Genomic DNA, 21,547 nt, shown 5'->3' on the forward strand with positions numbered 1-21,547 from the left:
ATTTTTAAAGATAAAAAATAAACAAAATTTAGTGGCAAAGAGGGGGAATTTTGAGAATGTCCATCTACCAGCATTTGGAGAAAGTGCACAGGAAATGTATAGGTTCCAGGAAGGGAGGGAGTTAGGGAGAGAGGGAGGGAGTTAGGGAGGGAGAGAGGGAGGGGAAGAGAGGGGAGGGGAGGGGAGAAAGGAAGATGGCATTAGGACTATACCTGGATGTGTCCTGGGCTTCTCAGCCTCAGAACGGTATTGTTTTGTGCCAGATAACTCTTTATTGTGACGCACTGTTCTGCGTACTGTAGGATGTTTAGCATCCTCTTTAGCCTCTACCCACTAGATGCCAGAAGCGCCATCTCTCATTGTGACAACCAAAAAGGCCTCCAGACACTGCCCGGGATGCAACCCACAAGCTAGGCTCGTAGCTGAGGAAGAGCTTCAGTAAGGACAAAGCCAGGCTTACGTGGCTTAGGAGTGCTCAGACACAGGTCAAGAAACAGTGGCTCAGACACAGTGCCAAATGACCGAAGATCTTTCGGGCTCCTTCCAATTTCAACAACTTAAAAGACTTTTTGACATTGTATATTAAATCCACAAAAGTGAGCCTGAACCTTGACCAAGCAATTTCACTTTTAAGATTTTATCCTAAGAAAATAATTACAGTTGGAAAATAAAAGTTATCTCTAAAGAAAAATGTTTAATACAAAATTGTTTTTGAGCATGAGAATTTAGAAATCAGCTAAATGCCCAGCGACAGCTCTTTAAACTACAGTCATGCAAAGGAATATATTTAAGGATATTTTATGTATATTTAAGGATATTTGTTCCTAATACCCCAGAATGAAAATGAAAATAGACAAGCAGAAAATAGTACAACGCTATTTTTATACCACACACACACACACACACACACACACACACACAAATGTGTACAAGAGGAAAAGGTTTCAGGTTAAACACCGCAATACTTCAAATAGCAATGTCTTTGTGAGAGGATAATAGGGTTTTCCCCTGTAATTCATGAAAATTTCTTATGTAACTAGTTTTTTAATCCTACTTATCCACCACTTCTAAATCATTGTAACACAAGACTACCATATTTTCCGGCGTATAAGATGACCCCCTAATTTTACAGTTAAAACATAGGTTTAGGCCTATATTCGCTGTATAAGACTACCCCCCACTTCCGAGGCAACACCAGTTCTTTTTTTAATAGACCGCCTCTCTGACTCTGGCCAATCTGAGCAGGTTTTTTATGCATGCAAATTATACATGTTCTGTACCTGAAGCTATACTGTGTTCTAGTAAAAAGCCTGCTCAGATTGGCCAGAGTCAGAGAGGCGGTCTATTAAAAAAAGAACTGGTGTTGCCTCGGAAGTGGGGGGTAGTCTTATACAGAGAATATACCTATGTTTTAACTGTAAAATTAGTGGGTCATCTTATACGCCGGAAAATACGGTATTTGAAGTAGTACAGAGGCTAAAATGGAATAAGATAGAGACTTTGAAACATTCATGTAACTTCTATATTGAAGTTTTATGAGAAGATTGCAACTGGTAACATATCCTCTATTGTTCATTTAAAAAAAAAAAAATTCTTGCCCTGGCTGGTTTTGCTCAGGCAGTCTGTGGCGTGAAGGGTCCTGGGTTTGATTCTGGTCAAGGGCACATGCCCAGGGTTGCAGGCTTGGTCCCCAATAGGGGGTGTGCAGGAGGCAGCCAATCAATGATTCTCTGTCATCACTGATGTTTCTATCGCTCTCTCCCTTTCTGAAATAAAAATATTTTTTTAAATAAAAAAAATTAAATAATTCTTTTGAAAATAGAGCACAATGCCTAGGTTCAGAATGTGGTTCTATTGCCTACTAGCCACATGACTCTGGATATATAAAATTTCTGTGCCTCAGTTTCCTCATTTGTGAAATAGGTATATAAGTGTACCTGTGTTACAGGTTGAGAATAAGTTAGTCAATACATGTACACAGTATATGCTCAATAAGTATCGGCTGCTATTACTTGCTATTGTTGCTTTACATGGGGGGAGAACCTTAATTGTTAAGAAATTATTATTGACACATAGGAGTCTAGCATCATTCTTATATAAATCAATATAAGTTTCCAAATCTGATATAGACCTGCTAAGATTTTAAAGCAAAGGTACTTTTGTCAATTAGGTCATAAAAGTAATTGGGATCAAGACTATTAAAATAATAATCATGTTTTGAATATCAGCAAAAAATTTGTTCTATTGGTTAAAATAATATGAAAACTTTTCTTTGAAGCAATTTATTTCTAACACTAGAGGCCCAGTGCATGAAATTCGTGCACTGGGGGGGAGCAGGGAGGGGGTCCCCTCAGCCTGGCCTGCACCATCTCCAATCCAGGACCCCTCTCATAATCTGGGACCTAACCGCTGGCTCCTAACCGCTCACCTGCCTGCCTGCCTGCCTGACTTCCCCTAACCACGCTGCTTGCCTGCCTGATCGCCCCTAACCACCTCTGCCTGCCTGCCTAAATGCTCCTAACCCCTCTGCCTGTCTGTTTGATTGCCCCTAACTCCTCCCCTGCTGGTCTGATCACCCTTAACTGCCTCTGCCTCAGTCCCGCCACTATAGCTTTGATAGGAAGGATGTCGGGTCTATCTGGTCTAATTAGCATATTACTCTTTTATTAATATAGATGGTTATATCCTAGAAGCTAAAAACAGAAAAACTCATATTACATTAACTAGATATGACTAAACCATTTTTTGTTGTTGTTGTTATAATCCATGGGTAGTAAAATCAATTTAGTAAGTTACATCCAAAATATGTTACTCAATAACAGAATAGTATCAAACAGGAAAAAAAGGACATCACACAATAATGGTAAGAACTGTTTCATTACACTTTTGTAGCAGTTAAAATATACATTTGTGTGTCTCTTGGGATGTGGTGTGAAATGTACTTCTTACTGCATGTCACAGTCAAAAACATGGAAAAACTGTTCCATACCAACATTTAAGATTTCACATATTAATCTAGAGAAAAGCTTAGATTTATTTTGCTTTTATAGATTTTATAATTCATATTACTAAAGCATACAAAGGAGGGCAATATAAAATTAGGTAAAATTTGTTAGTGATCACACATTTTAAAATATAGCACAAATATAAAATGGTAAAAGGCAGAGTTTTGGACAATAATTTAAAACTCAGTTTTAAAAAGTGAGCTATATTGCAAAAACTGGTTTGGCTTAGGGATGGAGCATCAGCCTGCAGACTGAGGGGGTCCCAGATTCAATTACAGTTAAGGGCATGTTCCTTGGTTGTGGGGGCATATAGTGGGAGGTGTATAGGAGGCAGATGATCAATGTTTCTCTCTCATCGATGTTTCTGGCTTTCTGTCCCTCTCTCCCTTCCTCTCTGTGAAAAATCAATAATATATATATATATATATATATATATATATATATATATATATATATATATATATTTTTTTTTTTTTTTTAAATGAGCTACATCCCTCTGGTACTTGAGAACAGGAAACAGAGAATATAGAATTTTCTTTATTAAATGTTCCCACACCAGAAAAGGCAACCTGATGTAGTAAACAGATCACTTGGTTCAGAAATCTGACCAACTGGAATAAGAATCCTAGGTCTGCATCTCATAGCTCTGTAACCTTTACCAGGTAACCTCTCAGATTTGGTTTTCTCATCTATAATAATAAAAGGGTAATATGCTAAGTAGACCAGACGTCTTCTGGACATCATTCAGGACGTCCTTCCTGACAAAGCCAGGGCCAAGGGAAGCCAGCCAGGATCCCGGGTGCCTGCAGGTGGCCAAGGGGAAGCCCGGGTCCCGGGTGCCTCAGGTGGCCAAGGGGAAGCCCGGGTCCCGGGTGCCTCAGGTGGCCAAGGGGAAGCCCGGGTCCCGGGTGCCTCAGGTGGCCAAGGGGAAGCCCGGGTCCCGGGTGCAGGAGGGAAGCCAGTGCCGGCAGCCAGGGGAAGGAAGGCCTGCTCTAGCACGAATTTTGTGCATCGGGCCTCTAGTAACTCTTAAGGATTAAATGAAGGATGCACACTAAGCATTTAATACTATGTTTGCTTCGCCTACAATGAAAAAGTATAAGCCTTCTCTCTCAGAGCTCCAAAGCTTAGAAATAGTGAAAATAGTACTACATGGGCCAGGATAACCCCACAACTTATCTTGTGCACCTATGATATTCATCTTCATCCAATCATACCTTGAAGATAAACCAGAGAGTGCTTTCTTGAGGATCTCAGGGGTTCTATCTGAGGATGGTGGAATTTCTGGAATATCAGAATCTGCTCTGGAATCCAAATCTCCATATCTGTCATCAATATCTGTTTCCTAAAGTTAAAGAGAAAAGAAGATCACTCTGTGAAACAGAAAGGGGAAAAGAAAAAAAAAAAAAAAAGGCACACACTTGCTAATTATTTATTGCTCTGTGTGTCAAATCTCAGTTACATAACTTGAAACAAAGAAACAACTATTAACTCACCTTGACAATCCAACCTCTCTTGTACTTCCTTGTTAGGAAAGTTTTATTATCTGTGCTAAAATCTATCAATGAAAAGGACTCGTGTAAACAAAAGACGAAGAGAAACTCCCTATATTGCCTAAAACATCAATTTACCACAAGAATTAAATATTTATTCCTTTGATACTTAACTGGGAGAACACAGTGTTATTCCATATAGATTCCGATAAGCTCTTTTTATTGATTACAGTCAAAGCAACAACCAGGGTAATATTTGACACTGGCACAGCATTATATATCTATAAAGCATATATAACTCGGTTTTGAAGTTGTTTGCTATGCTGTCCTGTAACAGTCTCCACTCCTGCATCCTCCCCTCTCCTACACCCCCACCCAAGCAACCTTCAGTAAAGAATGCTACACACGCTTGCACTTTGGGGAAGTGGTTTACAGAGGAGGGACTGGGGCTACAGAGACCAACAGAGTGAGAGGAACGAGAGTATTCGCAGGAGGTGAGTACCAGCAGAAGGAGCATTGAGCCGATCATTGGGCCAGGAGTGATCCTAGGAATGGATCCTAGGATTCATTCAGGAACCTCAAACCAAACAGCCCTATCAGCAGATGGCATCGCCCCGTCAGACATTTTCTTTACCTATAGAATGGAAGCTTTTCATATAATGCCAAGGACTTACTGAAGTCAAAGGAGAGAGCTATCGCTATGATGGCAGCAAGTCTTCCAATTCCTCATGAAGTGTCTTACGAAATAATACATTAGCCTCGGGGGTCTATTTTCAGTTTTCATAAAGTAGTAGTAAATTTTTGCTTACTAAAGATAATGTTCCTACTATAAAATTATGAAATTAAATGATGCTATACCAAAAATGACAAATGAAACAGACATGCCAAATCCCCACTGTGACACTGAGAGCCAGCTGGCCCCAAAGCAGCTTAAGCAGAAAGAGATGTTGACTTAATAAACCGCCACACAAAGTATCCCCTGAAAATGTCAGGGAACCTGCTGAGGCCTGACAGGCCAGCAGGTCTTTGATATCTGGAACAATGAAGCATCTCTCTCTCTCTCTCTCTCTCTCTCTCTCTCTCTCTCTCTCTCTCTCTCTCTCTCTCTCTGTCTTTTCCCTGCTACTCTTTTTTTCACCTTCAAGAACCCAGAGTTTCCCTGCAGGGGTGGTGTGAGTGGTAGTAGAGATGGTGACCAATGGAAATGTTTCCATATGGTAGCACATTGTAGAAAGACCACTAGACTAGGAAGCAGGGGTTGCCAGTACGAAGGCCACCTGTTCTCTACCCAGCAGAGTGGCAAAGGGCAAATCACTTATCTCTTAAAAAAAAAACCAGACACTCAGCTTTTGGTTTCCTCATAAAATAAAAGCTTTGGGCCATAATTCAAACTGTGGAAACACTAACCCTTTCAGCAAGCCACTTCGGTCCACTTGCCAATGATGGTGATATGCCAAGGCCCTCCTCTCCACACCTTCAAGAAAGTGGTCCTGTTTTTACTTTTATTACTGAAGCTTCTGGGTTCTATTTTGTATAGCCGGAGAAACACAAAATGAAAAACTTAAGTTTTAACTAGGCTTCTTCATTTCATGCTAATCACTAAAGAATAAAAGGCAATGCTTAAATAGTGGCCTTCTAGAGCAATTTTCCTCAACTTTGGGAATTAGAAGCAGAGATTCTTGTGTTTCTGCATTTCTTGTATGGATCCTGTTACAGATGCCAGACTTGACAAGGAAAACAAGAGTGTGATTGCAGGTAATGGGAAGAAGGAAGCAGCACTTTAATGCAGGCTGAATGAAGGTTCTTAACATGTTTAAGAACACCAAATTAGGAGCTTTTTCCCAAGCCCTAAATTTTAAGACAATAATCCTCCCCTTTCTATCTTTTTAAAAATATTTTTATTGATTTCAGAGAGGAAGAGAGAGAAATATCAATGACGAGAGAGAATCATTGATTGGGTGCCTCCTGCATGCCCCCTACTGGGGAGCAAGCCCGCAACCTGGGCAGGTGCCTTGACCAGAATCCAACCCAGGAACCTTCAGTCCGTAGGCCGACATTCTCTCCACTGAGCAAAAATGGCTAGGACCTCTTTCCTTCTAAAGCCTGTGTTCTCCCACTACCCACCAGGGGATGTACCCTCTTAGCTTCCCATCTCTCTACCCTCAAGACTCCCCATACACAGGGTCTCTAGCTCCTAACATGATTGGGTTTTCCACTAGCATCCCCTGAAATTCAACATAAGCAAACTGACCTCTCTTTTTCCACACCAAACCTGCTGCCCCTTCTCCAGTTCCTCCTCAGGAAGACACCACCACCAAACAGGTAACCAATTAAATCAGGTCAGGCACCTGGCTACCAATTTAACAATTCCATCTCCTTTCACCAAAACACATCTGCGTAGCACTAGGCCTGGTATTAAGTCTTATCCCCATGTCCATCCCCACCCATGGCTACTGTTACCGAGCTTCTGGTGCCTCAATGCTTCATCCCCCTACCCTCTCTACTTTATTTTCAATGTAAAAGGAATCCTTCTAGACTGCACATTGAATCTTAACACTCCCCAACCTAAAACCACAGGATCCAATCAAACCACCTGACATTGCTTTTACTGTTCACGATGGCACCCCTCTTTGATGACTCCCCAGTTTTCACACCACACTGTTCTCTCTCTTACATCCAGATATTTGTTCCACATATAAAATACAAACTGTGCATTTTCTCTGTTGCCCACATCCTGGTCCAAATCCTACCTTCCAGATTCCTAAAACCTGGCTACTGCCCACTCATCCTCTGACCTTGGTTTCAAGGTAACGTCCTTTACAAATGTCTTCCCGGACCCCCAGCTCCAGGTTAGCTGCTCTTCAACTGCGTTTCCACAATTTCCCTTAGGTTTACCTATTAATCTACATTAAAAGTGTATGTTTGTTTGTCTATATTTTCCAGTAGTCCAAAAGCTTTGTGAGAAGAGGAAATACCATCCATTGGCCTCACTCTTAATCCCAAGAGGCCAGCAGAGAGCTTATACACTGGCTTGCATTTATTAGGTAATACATAAATAGGTGACGAATGCTAACATTTAGGATTAAAATTAGAAGTTCTCCTTTGTTGCTAGATGAATAGTCTTGACCAAGTTGCATGGTCAATTCCACCTGTGTAATGAGGGCTTATGCACTTTTCAAAATATAAAATTATAATGAAAGTATGTCTAGTAAATGAAGGTTGAAGGTTGAAGAAATAAAAGTTTCTTTATTTACCCTGTAAATCCAAATCCATGATTAAAAAACATGAGCAAAAGCACTTTACAAATATTGATTTATTTATTCTTCACATTAACCTAGAGGTAGGTAAATAACCACCTCTATTCTAAAGGTAGAAAAAAATTGAGGTTCGCCCAGTTGGCATGGCTCAGTGGTTGAGCATCAGCCTATGAACCAGAAGGTTGTGGTTTATTTCCAGGTCAGGGCATATGCAGGATTTCGAGCTCCATCCCCAGTGTAGGGCATGCAGCGGACTGATGATTCTCCCTCATCATTGATGTTTCTAGCTCTTCCTCTCTCTCTTCCTATGGGAAATCAATAAAAAAAATATATTTAAAAATAAACTGAGGCTCTGAAAGATTAAGTAAAGTGTCCAAGTTTACAGAGCTCTAAGCAATGTAGCTAAACTTTGAAATCATCCAGGAGCATAATTAAAATGACAATTCTCTCCCAAATTGATCTACAGATTCAGTGCAGTCCCAATAAACATCTCAACAGGCGCTTTGTTTTATTTTTGTAGAAATGCACACACTGCCTTCCCCTCTGGGATTGAGGGTTACTGGGGGATTCTGTCTGAATGAGGCTGGATGCTGTGAAGACTGGGTGAGACGGGACTGAGGGGACTGAGGGACTGAGGCTGGATGAGGCGGGGCTGAATGAGGTGGATGGTGTTTGCCACCTCCCGACAGGGACAAGGCTGAGGGGACTGAGAGACTCCAGCTGGATGAGGCAGATCTGAGGGGACTGGGTGCCACAATCTTGTGAGGGCATGAGAGTCAATTAGCATATTCTCTCTTTATTGGCTCAGGTGCCACCATCTTGTGAGTGTTTGATGGTCAATTAGCATATTACCTCTTTATTAGATAGGATTCTAGAAAATATAAATTCATCTATTGATCCAGAAAGCAGATCAGTAGTTATCTGGGAGTGAGGAGGGAAATGCAAAAGAGCAGGAACAGAAAACTTTTGGTAGTGATGGATAGGTTCATTATCTTATCTTTAGTGATGAATTTATACATGCAAACATAGTTTCATTTTTTTGCATGTATCTGTCCAATTTCCCCAACACCATTTATTAAAGAGACTATCTTAACTCCATTGTATGTTCTTGCTTCCTTTGTCAAATATTAATTGAGCATAGTGGTTTAGGTCAATTTCTGGGTTCTCTATTCTATTCCATTGGTCTATATGTCTTTTCTTGTGCCAATACCAGGCAGTTTTGAGAACAGTGGCTTTGTAATACAGCCTGAAATCTGGTATTGAGATCCCTCCTACGTTGTTCTTCTTTCTCAGGATTGCTGCAGCTATTTGAGGTCTTTTTTTATTCCAGATGAATTTTTGGAGAGTTCATTCTAGGCCTGTGAAATATGTCATTGGTATTTCAAATTTAATGGGGAGTTCATTGAATCTATAGTTTGCTTTGGGTAGTATGGACATTTTAATGATGTTGATTTTACCAATTCATGAACACAGTATGTTCTTCCATCTGTTTATGTCTTCCTCTATCTCTTTTTTTAAGTGTCCTATAGTTTTCCGAGTATAGGTCTTCTACCTCCTTAGTTTATTTGTATGTATTTTAATTTTTTTTTGGTGTAATGGTAAATAGGATTTTTTTTTTATCTCTCTTTCTATAAGTTCACTATTGGTGTATAAAAATGCCATAGACCTAAATAGCTGTGCCATATTCACAGACATAGACAGACAGACAGACACACATACACACACACACACACACACACACACACCTAAAACTAAAAAAAAATTTAAAAGAGGTAAACGTTATCTTATTTGCTTTTCTACTAAAATATTTCAAGTATAATGTTTTCATATGTCTCTTAGCCTTCCTTATCTTCTCTTTCAAAAAGTATCCATGGCCTAACCGGTTTGGCTCAGTGGATAAAGCATTGGCCTGTGGACTGAAAGGTCCCAGGTTCAATTCCAATCAAGGGTATGTACCTTGGTTGCAGGCACATCCCCAGTAGGAGGTGTGCAGAGTGATCATTCTGCCATTCGGTCGATTTGCCTATTACCCTTTTATTATATAGGATTATATAGGATACCTTTAGAATGTCAGGGTAATTGCCTTTTCCCAGACCCATCCCGCACAATATCCTACCAGAGCAGGAGACCACAGAACCTCTTCATTGTTATTGTTATCATGTTAATTAACTATCCTACACCACCAATGTAAAAAAAAAAGTATGGTCTATTTTTTTATTTTGTTTCCAATCCCAGAGATTTCCTCACCTTTGCTTTCTCCCCCCTCTCTATTCTATCACTAACGGATTTCATATTATCCCTTTATGTCTTGTCCTTTGATTCTAATGTAAAAATAAGCTGCAAAACTGCCATTCTCCAGAGCATTTTCTCAATCCACTGAGATTTTGCTTCCCGGCAATTGTCATCAATTTGGCTCAAATAAACTTAACAACTCTTAAATCAACAATTTTCAGACCTTTTTCTCAGGTGTAAACTAAACCTATTTTCCTTGTCTACATAGTTGTTATTAAGAGATTCAAATTGGTATTATGTACATGTATTTTACAAACTATAGTTTGTTATCTTTATTCCACTGACAAGGAAAAAATTCTGATATGTTCAAAACTAAAATTAAAGCATCCATAAAGGGAGAGAGACAGAAGAGTTAGCTTGGTAATAGCTGTGGACCAGCTCTGATATAAGACTGCTCACATCCCTGCATATCTGCTAGAATTTAGAATAAATTCCAGGTGGCTGTTTCCATGGATTATTTTAGCCAGGCACCATGCAACCAGGGGCCTCCACCTACTTACCTGTCGGCCTCTGGCCGCTGCCCAAACCCATCCATAGGAGCGGCCACTTCTTCATGCAGACCCTGTGCCTATCCCAGAGTTGGTCCTGCTCGCTTCACCTTCTCCCACCCCTTACCTGCAGCTAATGTAAATTCTGTCAGATTACCTCCTTTTTCTCCCTACCCACAATACTGGCAAACTCCCAGACCATGGACATAGATGGATATGTTGCCATGCTGCTGCTGGTTTGGGCTACATGCTCCAGTCCAGTCTTCCTATGTTTGCAAGCAATGGCCTAATAAACTCCTTCCTTTAAAAAGTTAAATTTTTTTGTTTACCACCTTGCAGTTGTTGAGCAACAAATAAGTCATGGCCTCACCCATTTTCTCAAATGTAGGAAGAGCCACAAGAAAAAGGTGACATTCAATCAGAACTTCAAATACAATAGGCACCAAATAAAGCTTTACTGAATGCACAGTAAACCAAGTCAAGCCTCACAAAAAAAAAAAAGTCTGCGAATTTTAAATGACCTATTTTCTTTATCCTAAATTAAAACATGCATTTCTTTTCTTTTTATGTTTTAAAATACATTTTTTATTGGTTTTAGAGAGAGAGGAAGGGAAAGGGGGAGAGAAACATCAATGATGAGATTGAATCCGCAACGCAGGCATGTGCCCTGACCAGGAATCAAACCATGACCTCCTGGTTCATGGGCTGACGCTCAACCACTGAGCCATGCGGGCCAGGCAAAACATCCATTTCTTTAAAAAAAAAAAACACTCCCAAATACAGAAGAGATAAAGGAAAATAAACACATAGAATCTTGATACTTAGCTGTACTAACCATGAAAAAGCACGTGAAAGTCTGTTTTTAAAAAATGGTGAAAATATATATATACCTATAAACATAAATACAAAAATAATCATACTATACAAATATATTTTATAATTTTTCTTTATGAGGTAACCTTCCAGAATAGTACTACTTTAAGTAAGTCTTCCCAATTTTCCCTAGTACATTTATGACGAAGTATTGTTTTCATCAGAATGTTTATTGCATCCAAAGCTTGATATAGGTAATGGCATCCTATAGTAAAATCTCTCAAAGTTTTAAGAAAATAAAGTGTTTTAATGGACATTTTATTTTTATTTATTTATTTTAATGTATATTGATTTTTTACAGAGAGGAAGGAAGAGAGATAGAGAGTTAGAAACATCGATGAGAGAGAGTCATCGGTCAGCTGCCTCCAATTCTCAATGAAATCCAACCTCGCCCTTCTCCCTCCAAGACTCTGCTACAGCTCTGTCCAGGTATTCTCCCTCACCAGCCGAAGCCATAAACTCAACTTTGTCTTATCAACTGGTCGTTTGGCAATATTTGGACAACCAGCATTCAAAATAATAAAATAAATGTGCTTCAATGACTAAAGAATCATGGAAAGTTATTTAGGTGGTAATACTAACAATCAACAATTCAGGAGTATCGGCCAAAAGGGTATCTAGAAATCTAGATCTAAATATTAGCATTGTATATTGTATAATGGCCTAGATTTGTATAAAAATGTATAGAAAATATTTACTACACTTACAGGTGACACCAAGACAACCCATAGTGAAGTGTTCCAAAATTAAGAATTTACAGAAATACAAGTTCACCAAAAATTAAAATTTTATATTAAAAACATTAGAGTATTTATGAAAGAAACTACACACATCTCAAAAATGGTTAAGGGCAGAAATTAACTGACTTTTGGATTCTTTCACCTTCAACCTCACAGACCAAAATCTGTATCAAAGCAGTACCCCCACATACAAGCACAGCAGAGACACTGTTTCAATGTGTGCTCCCCTTTACTGGCCACAACTTCCATGTGCACCCCCTTTGCTCCCACACTGGTCCAGCAAAGCAGGTGTTAGCTTCACTTACAATTGCTCAGACCTCTCAATCCATCCAGAGCTTCACTGGCCCAATGTGGGCTTCAGTCCTCTTCCCTGTCCACCCTAACTTGTGGTCAGTCACTTCAATTCCAGCCTCGCTGACCTCCGTCATTCCTTTAGCATCCCTGACCTGGAATTCCTGACCCAAATCATTCCCAGTGCCTCTCATATTTTCAGCTACTAAGTGAGGGGTATTCCTAACATGTAGAATTGTTATGAGGAACAAATAAATTAAGATGTAAAGGCATACTCTATGAACTCTAAATCACTACAAGCATCAACTGTTATGACTAGGACTGCTACTGAGTTAAGAACTAGTTGCCTCTTGGTTACTTCATACTGCACTCCCTCAGTAACACTCCCTGATGGATGCGTTCTAGTTCCAGCGTGGCCACTTGCTGTAGGTCATCTTGGGCAATAACAGCCACATTCCAAAGCAAGCTTATCATTTTTAAACACACAGGGTTGGGCTACACTGTTTCTAAGATCCCTTGCAGCTCTTTGGTTCTGAGATCCCACTTTATTGAGAAAATGGAAAGCACCAAAATACTTTGATCTTCTGCTTTTCAAAATGTCTCTGCATCCACCCTCCATGCGTTCCTTCCTTTCCTTGGATACCCCAGTCACTATACTCTCCACATCTTGTCTGCTTTTTTTTCTCTGGGGCTTGCCCATCCTTGTCAGCATCTTCACCCGCTCTTGACTTCTTTCATACAAATACCTATCTTCCCTCCCATGAAAAGGGAAATTTTCACTTGATCCTCCAGTCCTTTTTTTAAATTTATTTAATTAGTTTATATTTTAAAAAAATATATTTTATTGATTTTTTTTTTTTACAGAGAGGAAGGGAGAGGATAGAGAGTTAGAAACGTCAATCAGCTGCCTCCTGCACATCCCCTACTGGGGATGTGCCTGCAACCAAGGTACATGCCCTTGACCAGAATCAGACCTGGGACCCCTAGTTTGCAGGCCGACACTCTATCCACTGAGCCAAACCAGTCAGGGCCTCCAGTCCTTTTTAGCCACTATTCTGCATTCCCCTTTGCTGGAACTTCCTGACAATAACTCCCAGTATTTCACCTCTCACATGCCTCAACTTGGAACCTGGCTTCTACTAGGATCTTTGCTGAACTCAGTGTTCTATGCCTCACCCTCGTTCCTAAATACTATTGATGACATCCTCTAGCAACCCTCCTCCCCTGCTCCCAGGACCTCATAATCTTGGTTCCTTCCCTACATTTTCAACCCTGCTCTAAACATGGGTACCTCCGAGGGCTCTGTCTTCAACTATTCCACTCAAAAGTTGACATTTCTAGAGCGTTGACCCCATAAGCCAAGGTTGTGGGTTTGAACCCCAGTCATGGCACATACAGGAATAAATGAATGCATAGATAAGTAGGATAACAGATTGATGTCTCTCTCTCTTCTCTCTCTCTCTCTCTCTCTCTCTCTCTCTCTCTCTCTCTAAATTCCCCTCTCTCTTAAAAAATCTATTTAAAAAAAGAAAGTTGACATCTCTACACCTGACCTTTCGACCTTTCATTTCAGTTTCCACCCACAACTTAAACCACCTCTCAATTTTAATATATATATTTTTATTGATTTTTGTACAGAGAGGAAGGGAGAGAGATAGAGAGTTAGAAACGTCGATGAGAGAGAGTCATCGATCAGCTGCCTCTTGCACACCCCCTACTGGGGATATGCCCTCAACCAAGGTACATGCCCTTGACTGGAATCGAACCCGGGACCCTTCAGTCCCCAAGCCAATGCTCTATCCATTGAGCCAAACCGGTTTCGGCCCACCTCTCAATTTTAGAGAATGACACACCCTGTCCAATCCAACTCACCCTTGCCTACAAAACTGCCCAATAATTTTTGCTTCTTTCCTAAAAGACTCTTAAGGCGTGGATTACAACGTGTCTCCTGGCACGCCCTTCTTTAATTGGTCTTCCTTTGATCGCCCTAGACTAGGTCCTATCTGCATGATCTAAAATATGCATCCTCTCTCTCAACCTCTGTTCCCCCACCCCTATCAGGCCCACTCCAAGCCCTCATCATTTCATACCTATAGCACTTGCAATACCCAACTATCTGGTTTCTTTGTGGCAGGCCTCTCCCCTTCCAGCACTTTCTCCAGGCGGCTGCTGAGTGATAAGCTAATGCCTTTGTAAACACTTGTCGGTGGCTTTCCAGGGCCCATGGACTAAAGCCTGACCTCCACAAGACTCAAGCTCCCAACCTCCAAACCCCACCTCTAAAGAATGCACAGCATATGCTCCAGGATTACCAAACTAATGTCAGGGCCCTGGGCCAAGAATACTCACCCAAGAAACAGCTCCACATCCCCTTTGCCTAGAACGTCCTTCCTCAACATGTGTCCACCTGGTGAGTCCCCAGGCACCTTTCAAGTCCAAGCTCAACCCTCACCTCCTCTTCAAAAGCTTTTCCTGCTGTCTCCATGTAGAGTCTATGAGCCTTGATCATTGTTCTAGTAAATCTAACTCATATAGGTCTCCTGGGGGAAGAGGCGCGGGAGGGGATGGGGTAGAGGGTGGGAGTCCTTGAAGGGGTAATCTTGTCATCTCTCAAATATTTATTCAGCATTTAATATAGATAACATTCCCTTGCAGGTCAGAAGCACTTTTTCATCTGTGAATTCCCCTAAGCACAGAGCCTCTTTCAGCTTAAGTCTCCTGGTCCTGAGCAATGACGATGCCATGTTAATAACACCATTATAAAAGGAAAAAATGGCATGGGAGTGTACTATAATGGCAGAATCTAAGACACCTCCTCCACTGCTTTCGTGAATTCCTCAAGTGTTTTGCCTCTACCGCAACTTGAGCAGAGAAGGCACTTAAAGAGCTTAAAAGGTCCAAATATTAACCAGCCTCTGATGTGCAATCTGATTTTAAAATAGCCCTTGACCTGGAAATACAGGTGCATTCAAATATACTCCCTGATAAGGAAGCACAGAGGATAGAGTTCAATGTCTCAAAGGCTGCCAAGACAAGAGTTCCTTGTGATGAACGCTGAAGGTATAGCAATATTCTAGACACCGTGTGCCAGTGCTCATCCTTGTCTAAGAAGTCTTAGGAGGTTACACATGGCAATGTCCGCTCTCAGAACACAAAATACAGCTGGGTCCGCGTTAATGAAAACCTACATTGCGGCTTTTATAAATAAATAACTAATAAATAAACTAAATACCCAGCAAGTTAACCTAGTCACAGAGACATCGACTCTAATGAGTCAAATCAAACCCTAGAAATAGTGGCCATTTCAAATGTATTAGGGTGTTAAGAAACCAAATTAATTCAGAAGTTATTTTATGCATGGCTTCCTGGACATGTTTTGTCTCATTAAAAGCGTGTCGGCGCGTCTCCTAGTTAAGGAAGTCCACACAGGGGGAGCTGGTATTTCCTTGGTTCTAGCAAGAGCTGAAGCACAACAAATCCCAATCTAATTAATTCTATTTTTGGTCTAGTTTCCAAGGCAGTTTTCACAAAGACTATTCTCACGGCCCACTGTTTCCAGCTTTGTAACATCAACCTTCAGAAGCTGGCAACTGGTATAGTTTGTGTAATTCCTTGATGTGTATGTTCTATGACAGACCCTCATTTGATTCTATGGACTATCAAAGGTAGGAAAACAAACAAACAAAACAAAGGCGATGCCATCTCACTGATTCTAAAGCGTCATTCCTGAAATCACGGTTGAATTAATTATTCCATGATATCCTGTGGTATGTTCTTACCAGGGCCCTGTAACTTGGGTCAAGTTCATCAGCATCAGGCGGAACCCTCCCCAGATCAGAACTGCCAGGGAGTCTCAGTGACAGTACAACCCGGAGGAAAGGGAATCAGGAAACAGGTTCTAGTAGCTCCAAAAGGCCACCAAGGCCTTGACCTTGGCGAATACACTTCGCTTCTGTAATTCAAACAGCAACACCTGCTTCCAAAAAAGAAGGATTCTAGGAAAAGCTCAAGTGCTTTGAGCTTCTGAAGTAAAATGAGATTTTATTAACAGAAAGTCCTATTAAACAATTTATTCTCTGGCCTGATGGCCTAAACCACCAATCTAAAGGAACATAACACTGCATTTGTTTGTCTGTTTGCCTCCCCCCCCCCCCCCACACACACACCCATATTCCTGCACCACTGTATTTATGAGTAAACTAAACTTTGACTCTTTTTCTACTGTTAAAAAAATCGTGGTATTGTATCTACTTATTCTTAAATGTGAAGCAAGGGTAATCCATAGAAATGGGAGCTACAAATCCTCAAGAAGTAGCCCGTCAGGTCCAATGAAATCTACTAGTAGGAGAACTACACTGCCTGCTGTGGACCCCAAGAACACACAGCACTTGTATGTTCCGTGTATGTTACCCTGAAACCTTCCAAATCTATCACCCTGAGAAAGGACGGAGGAACCGAAAGTGCTGATGGGGGCGCAGGAGAAGCCAAGCCTTCAGCGTCCGGATCCAATGACAGGCTAGAGCCCAAGGTGTTTGTCTGAAGTTTAGTCCTCACCAACTTTGTTCCTCTCCGGAGAGGAGGTGTGAGGTGGTGGCGGCGCCTAGCAAACTAGGGCGCCTGCAGGTTCCTCCCAGACTCCAGCCTGGGCCCCGGCCCCCTGGGGGACGTGGGGGGGGGGGGAATATTGGAATGGGAAGACATTAAACTGTAGTCGAGTTGACTGACCCAGCAGCGGCCACGGTCATCCTGGGCGACGCACCCCCTCTGGGGTCCGGGGTTCTGGACCCCACACTGGCAAGCAGACACTGATCCAGGCCGCGGGGAGGGCGCGGCGGGCAGCCCGCAGCTCACCTGCGCTCCCCGGGCCCCACCCGCCCGGCCCCCAGGGGCCCTCCCGAGCCGGGACGCGGCGGGCGGCGGGCCTGGGGGCGCGGCTCCCGCGGCTCCACTTACTTTGTCGCTGGTGCTCTCGGCTTCGTGGTCGCCGCCGGCCGCCACTCCTTCGGGGGGCGGCGGCGCCCCCGCTCCGCCGGGGCCGGGGCCCACTCCCCGGTGCCGCAGCTCCAACATCGCCCGCTCCCGCGCGGCCGCGGCGGCCTCCTGCGCCACAAAACCCGGACTGCGCGCAGGGTCCGGCCGGCCGGCCTCCCTCCCTTCACCCCGCGGCCCCTAACACGCCCCCGCCGTGGAGGCGCGCCCCCCGCGCCAGGTCACCCCCAAAACGGCATCAACGAGCGAGCGCTCGAGGCCGCCTGCAGGCGCGGGGCGTGCGGGGCGGGCAGGCTCGGGGCGCCCGGCCCGCGCGGGGAAGGCGGAGCGCGGCCGCGGGCTGCCAGGTGCGCGTCTCCCCGCAGAGGCCCAGGTGGGCAGGAGGGAAGAAGGGGCGGGAGGGAGAAGCAAGGAAGCGTGACCCCGATTGAGAGCTCCGCAGGGCGCCCGCAGCCTGGGCCCGGCCACTCCCCGCCCCGCCCCGCCCCCGGACTCGGCCGGTCCCAGTCCCCCGACACCTTTCCCGGGGCTCCCGCCTCCTCCCGCACCGGGTCACGCGCCGCAGGCCCCGCCCCCAGCCCCGCCCCCCTGCGCTGCACTGCGGTTCCCACGGCCCCGCCCACCCGCCGGGGTGACGTCATAGCCTCCCCAGGCTCCGCCCGGCCCCAGAGCGCACACAGGTGGGGGCGGTGAGACGAGGTGCGAGCTGGGCGGGCTGGAGGAGAGGAGGAGAAGGATAGAGGAGGGAGGAGCCCTGTGCTGGGGAGTGAGGGGCGAGCACTGGTCCACTTGTCACCACCGACCTCCCGGGGAGCGTGGCAGACGCCTGGCAGCTGCTATTGGCAGCGCTCAGAAGTAGCCCTTCCAAGGACTCCCCCACCTGCCGCATCGGCTCGTCACCCTGCAGCGTGTCAGAGGTCCAGAGGCGTCGAGAAACAGGAACTTGTCTGGCAGGATGGACTCGTTGGCGTGGAGGCATTTTAGGCCAGGGTCATCACCTGGAAAGTAAAGAGGTGTGTTTGCCTCCCTGGGTGTCTCCGGATGGTTGGCAGGTTTCAAGCATAAAGCCCAAGCTCTGTCTCTGATAAACTTGAGTACTGAAATTCTCACAAAATACACTGCCTAGGGTCCCAAAAGAGAATCCATCCCCTGTGATACAACCAATTGCCAACCAACTAATCTCTGAACAGTCATGGACCTTGGGCTGCTAAAGCTAGGGCAGGAGGGCCCAGGGATCCATCCGCCTTAATTCTATTCCAAATCCTGTTAGAAGGTGATTAGTTTTCTTGACGTGTGCCCACCACCTGGTCATTAGAGAGAAGCTGGCGAATGGTGAGAAGAAGAAAGAAGAGAAGTAAATCAATAATATAAATGTCTCCAAGTCATTACTGACACCGTGAAAATAGGTACTTCTTTTTGAAAGTTTATAACAAGCAAAAAACAAAAAGTCAAAATGGATACATTAAAAAGCAAAGCACATGGGCGTCATTTTATTTCCCCAAACAAATCTTAAAGCTCTAGGTTCAGATTGAGTTGCCACATTTTCAGAAGGATATAGAGAAAGGGTCAGTCTAATGGGAAGAGTAACAAAAATGCTAATGAAAATAGGTCCTTTAAGTGATGGACTTGGCGTGGGTTTTCCTTAAGGAGCAGAAGACTGTGGGATTAGTAGGTTAATCAGTTGTTCTCCATTTTTTTCTTCTGAGGGACCAGAAATTAATGGCTGCCTCATTGTCAAGAACATAAGTTTGAAGAGGCTACTGAAGGAGGTAGTGGAATTTCCATCTCTGGCTCCCTCACCTCAGCCACCAAAAAGGGCGGGTATTAGGAGTGTTCTGCTGCTCCATTCTAAGCTTCGTGGAAGTTAAGCCTGAATCCTAGTCCCTCCAATGCCACTGATTGGCTGTATGGCCTTAGGTAAGTCATGAAGCCTCAATGTCCCCAGCTATGAAGTGGAAAGTGCTGAGGATGGCCTCTCTGGACCGTTTACAGCTCACGCATGACTGCAGCAAAGGCCTCACTTTATCAGAAACCAGCCCTTCCTTCCCCCAATGCCTCAAGAAAAGGAGACCTAGCATAGCAAGGTGCCAGAATGGTTTCCTTGTCTCCTTCCCCAACCCAACCCAATAGCTCATCTGACTTGTTTTTAGTTTACTATCATGGAATAAAAGATAGTGGAAGAAGGAGCAGAAGGAAACGAGGGAGAACATAAGTGCAGGACAGAAGAAACAGTCTGACTAGTCCCTAACTCTGGAAAAAAGTGGGACCAGAGCAGAGACTGCCAATTTAGAGTGCTTTACTACTTAATCTCACCTTACCTTAGGCTCTGCCTACTTCCTGTATTTCAGCTGAGATAGTAATTTCTTTCTGTCTTCTCCATTATAGTCATTGTCATTCATCAAATGATTATGCTGAGTCTAGACAGCAGGTACCACAGTTTATTCATCTTCACAGGCCAAGCCCTTGCCGTGGTGCCAGCCCCAACCTCGTATAGTCAACTCATGAAGAAGTGAATGGGGAGAAAAGGATAAACGGCAGAGGTATAGCATACCCAGGGAAAGATATGGTTGTGATTTTAAAATTAAAAGGTCTGTATTAGACTTAGGTACTCATTGTCTTCGTTTTTTACTTTATGTGAAAGACTGATTTTAATATGTATTGAAAGGAAGTTCTAGTAATGACTTGCACATTTTCTTTAAGATGCATTATGAGGAGTATAGAAAGGGAGTGGACTGACGACTCTCAGGGGAAAAGGGGAGTGGGGGGTGAGGGAAGAGACTGAACAAAAATCATACACCTATGGATGAAGACAGTGGGAGGGAGTAAGGGCAGAGGGTGGAGTAGGAACCTGGGAGGGGAGCTATGGAGGGGAAAAAGAGGAACAATTGTAATAATCTGAACAATAAAGATTTATTTAAAAATAATTTAAAAAATTAAAATTAAAAATTAAAAAAAAGATGTATTATGGTATAGTCAACAACACCAGCCTTACTGGGCTCTGTGTTCTCAGACTTTCTCAATGTCTTTTTCATTTTCATCTTTCTTTTTCTTTTTTCAGGAAACTTACATTCTTGAAGTTTATTACATTTATCTTTAGTGATACCAAATCTGGCATGTAATGGTTTCTAAGACCTCACCTGTTAGTTTTACCAGCATGCAATCTGCTAACTCCAGGCTCATGCCTGGGACTAGTCACTTAGGAGACGCCTGGCCAATACTTATTGGCTGACTTATAGATTTTCTATTTTAGTGATAATGCAATAATTTATAAATCCTTGCAAGAGATTTTCTAGAGGGGAAAGAAGGAGAGTGCTATCATTATTATTTTTGTGTTTTTTTCTTTTAGTTTGATTTTTTTTTTTAACCTTGTCTTTTGCCCAAAGATGGGGAGATCTTGCTTGAAGTATGAAATGGAGAGACCCGTTATCATTTTCTTCTCGGAATATCCTCACAATGTTCCCAAACTGATAAACATCCCCGTCTCCTGTGGGAATTTGAGCTACTTTCCACATCTGAGTCTCAAAGGCGCCTGACAGGACTGCCTCCGAGCTAGCCAGGGTAAAAGGACGTCTTCCTCCGCCAAGCGTTTCCGGTTGCGTGGACACCCACGTTGCAGATGTTTGTCGCTTGACCTATCTTTAGTTGTTGCTCTCAATTTCGATCTTTAGGTCAGAGGTAGGAATTTCTGACTTAGGCCTACCAGAAACACATGTTGTGGGAAAATTTTGAAGAGCAATTTATGTTCACATTATCTTTAATGAATCTGCAAGAAAACAGTAGTGTAGCATCAAGTATTATAGTACCAAATCTCAGAGGAGTGGTGCGGTAGTGTAGTTAGAAGCACAGGTTTCAGTCCAAGCTCTGCCATCTTCTACAATAGCTGTGACCCAATTTCCTTACAGAACATTTCATCACACACAGCTGAAGCTACATCTTAACAGCTGAAGCTACATCCTAACGTATGCCTGTTCAAAGTTTATGTGATAACGCTTTACATAACGCTTTGCAAAGCACTTTCACATCCATTGCTTTATTTATTCTACTCAGCAACCTACGCGAGGTAGGCAGGAAGACTATCATTTTTTCCATATTGCAAAGAAAAAAAGTCTAAGCTTCAGT

The 21,547-nt window shown here is 43.1% G+C and overlaps 1 protein-coding gene across 2 annotated transcripts in view; it reads right to left on the reverse strand.

Moving 5' to 3' along the window:
• Positions 1-17,674, reverse strand: part of CDS1 (CDP-diacylglycerol synthase 1) — a 54,858-nt gene extending 37,184 nt beyond the window's left edge. For both annotated transcript variants that reach the window (XM_084861585.1, XM_084861586.1), the window contains exons 1-2: positions 17,393-17,674; positions 4,223-4,350 (exon numbers count right to left, since the gene is read on the reverse strand). In XM_084861585.1, coding sequence (XP_084717711.1) covers positions 4,223-4,350; positions 17,393-17,509 — 245 coding nt within the window. In that variant the 5' untranslated portion in view covers positions 17,510-17,674. The remainder of the gene's footprint in view (positions 1-4,222; positions 4,351-17,392) is intronic.
• Between the last annotated feature and the right edge of the window lie 3,873 nt (positions 17,675-21,547).

Source organism: Pipistrellus hanaki, assembly GCF_964339955.1.
Source record: "Pipistrellus hanaki genome assembly, chromosome: 1".
Lineage (NCBI taxonomy): Eukaryota > Metazoa > Chordata > Mammalia > Chiroptera > Vespertilionidae > Pipistrellus > Pipistrellus hanaki.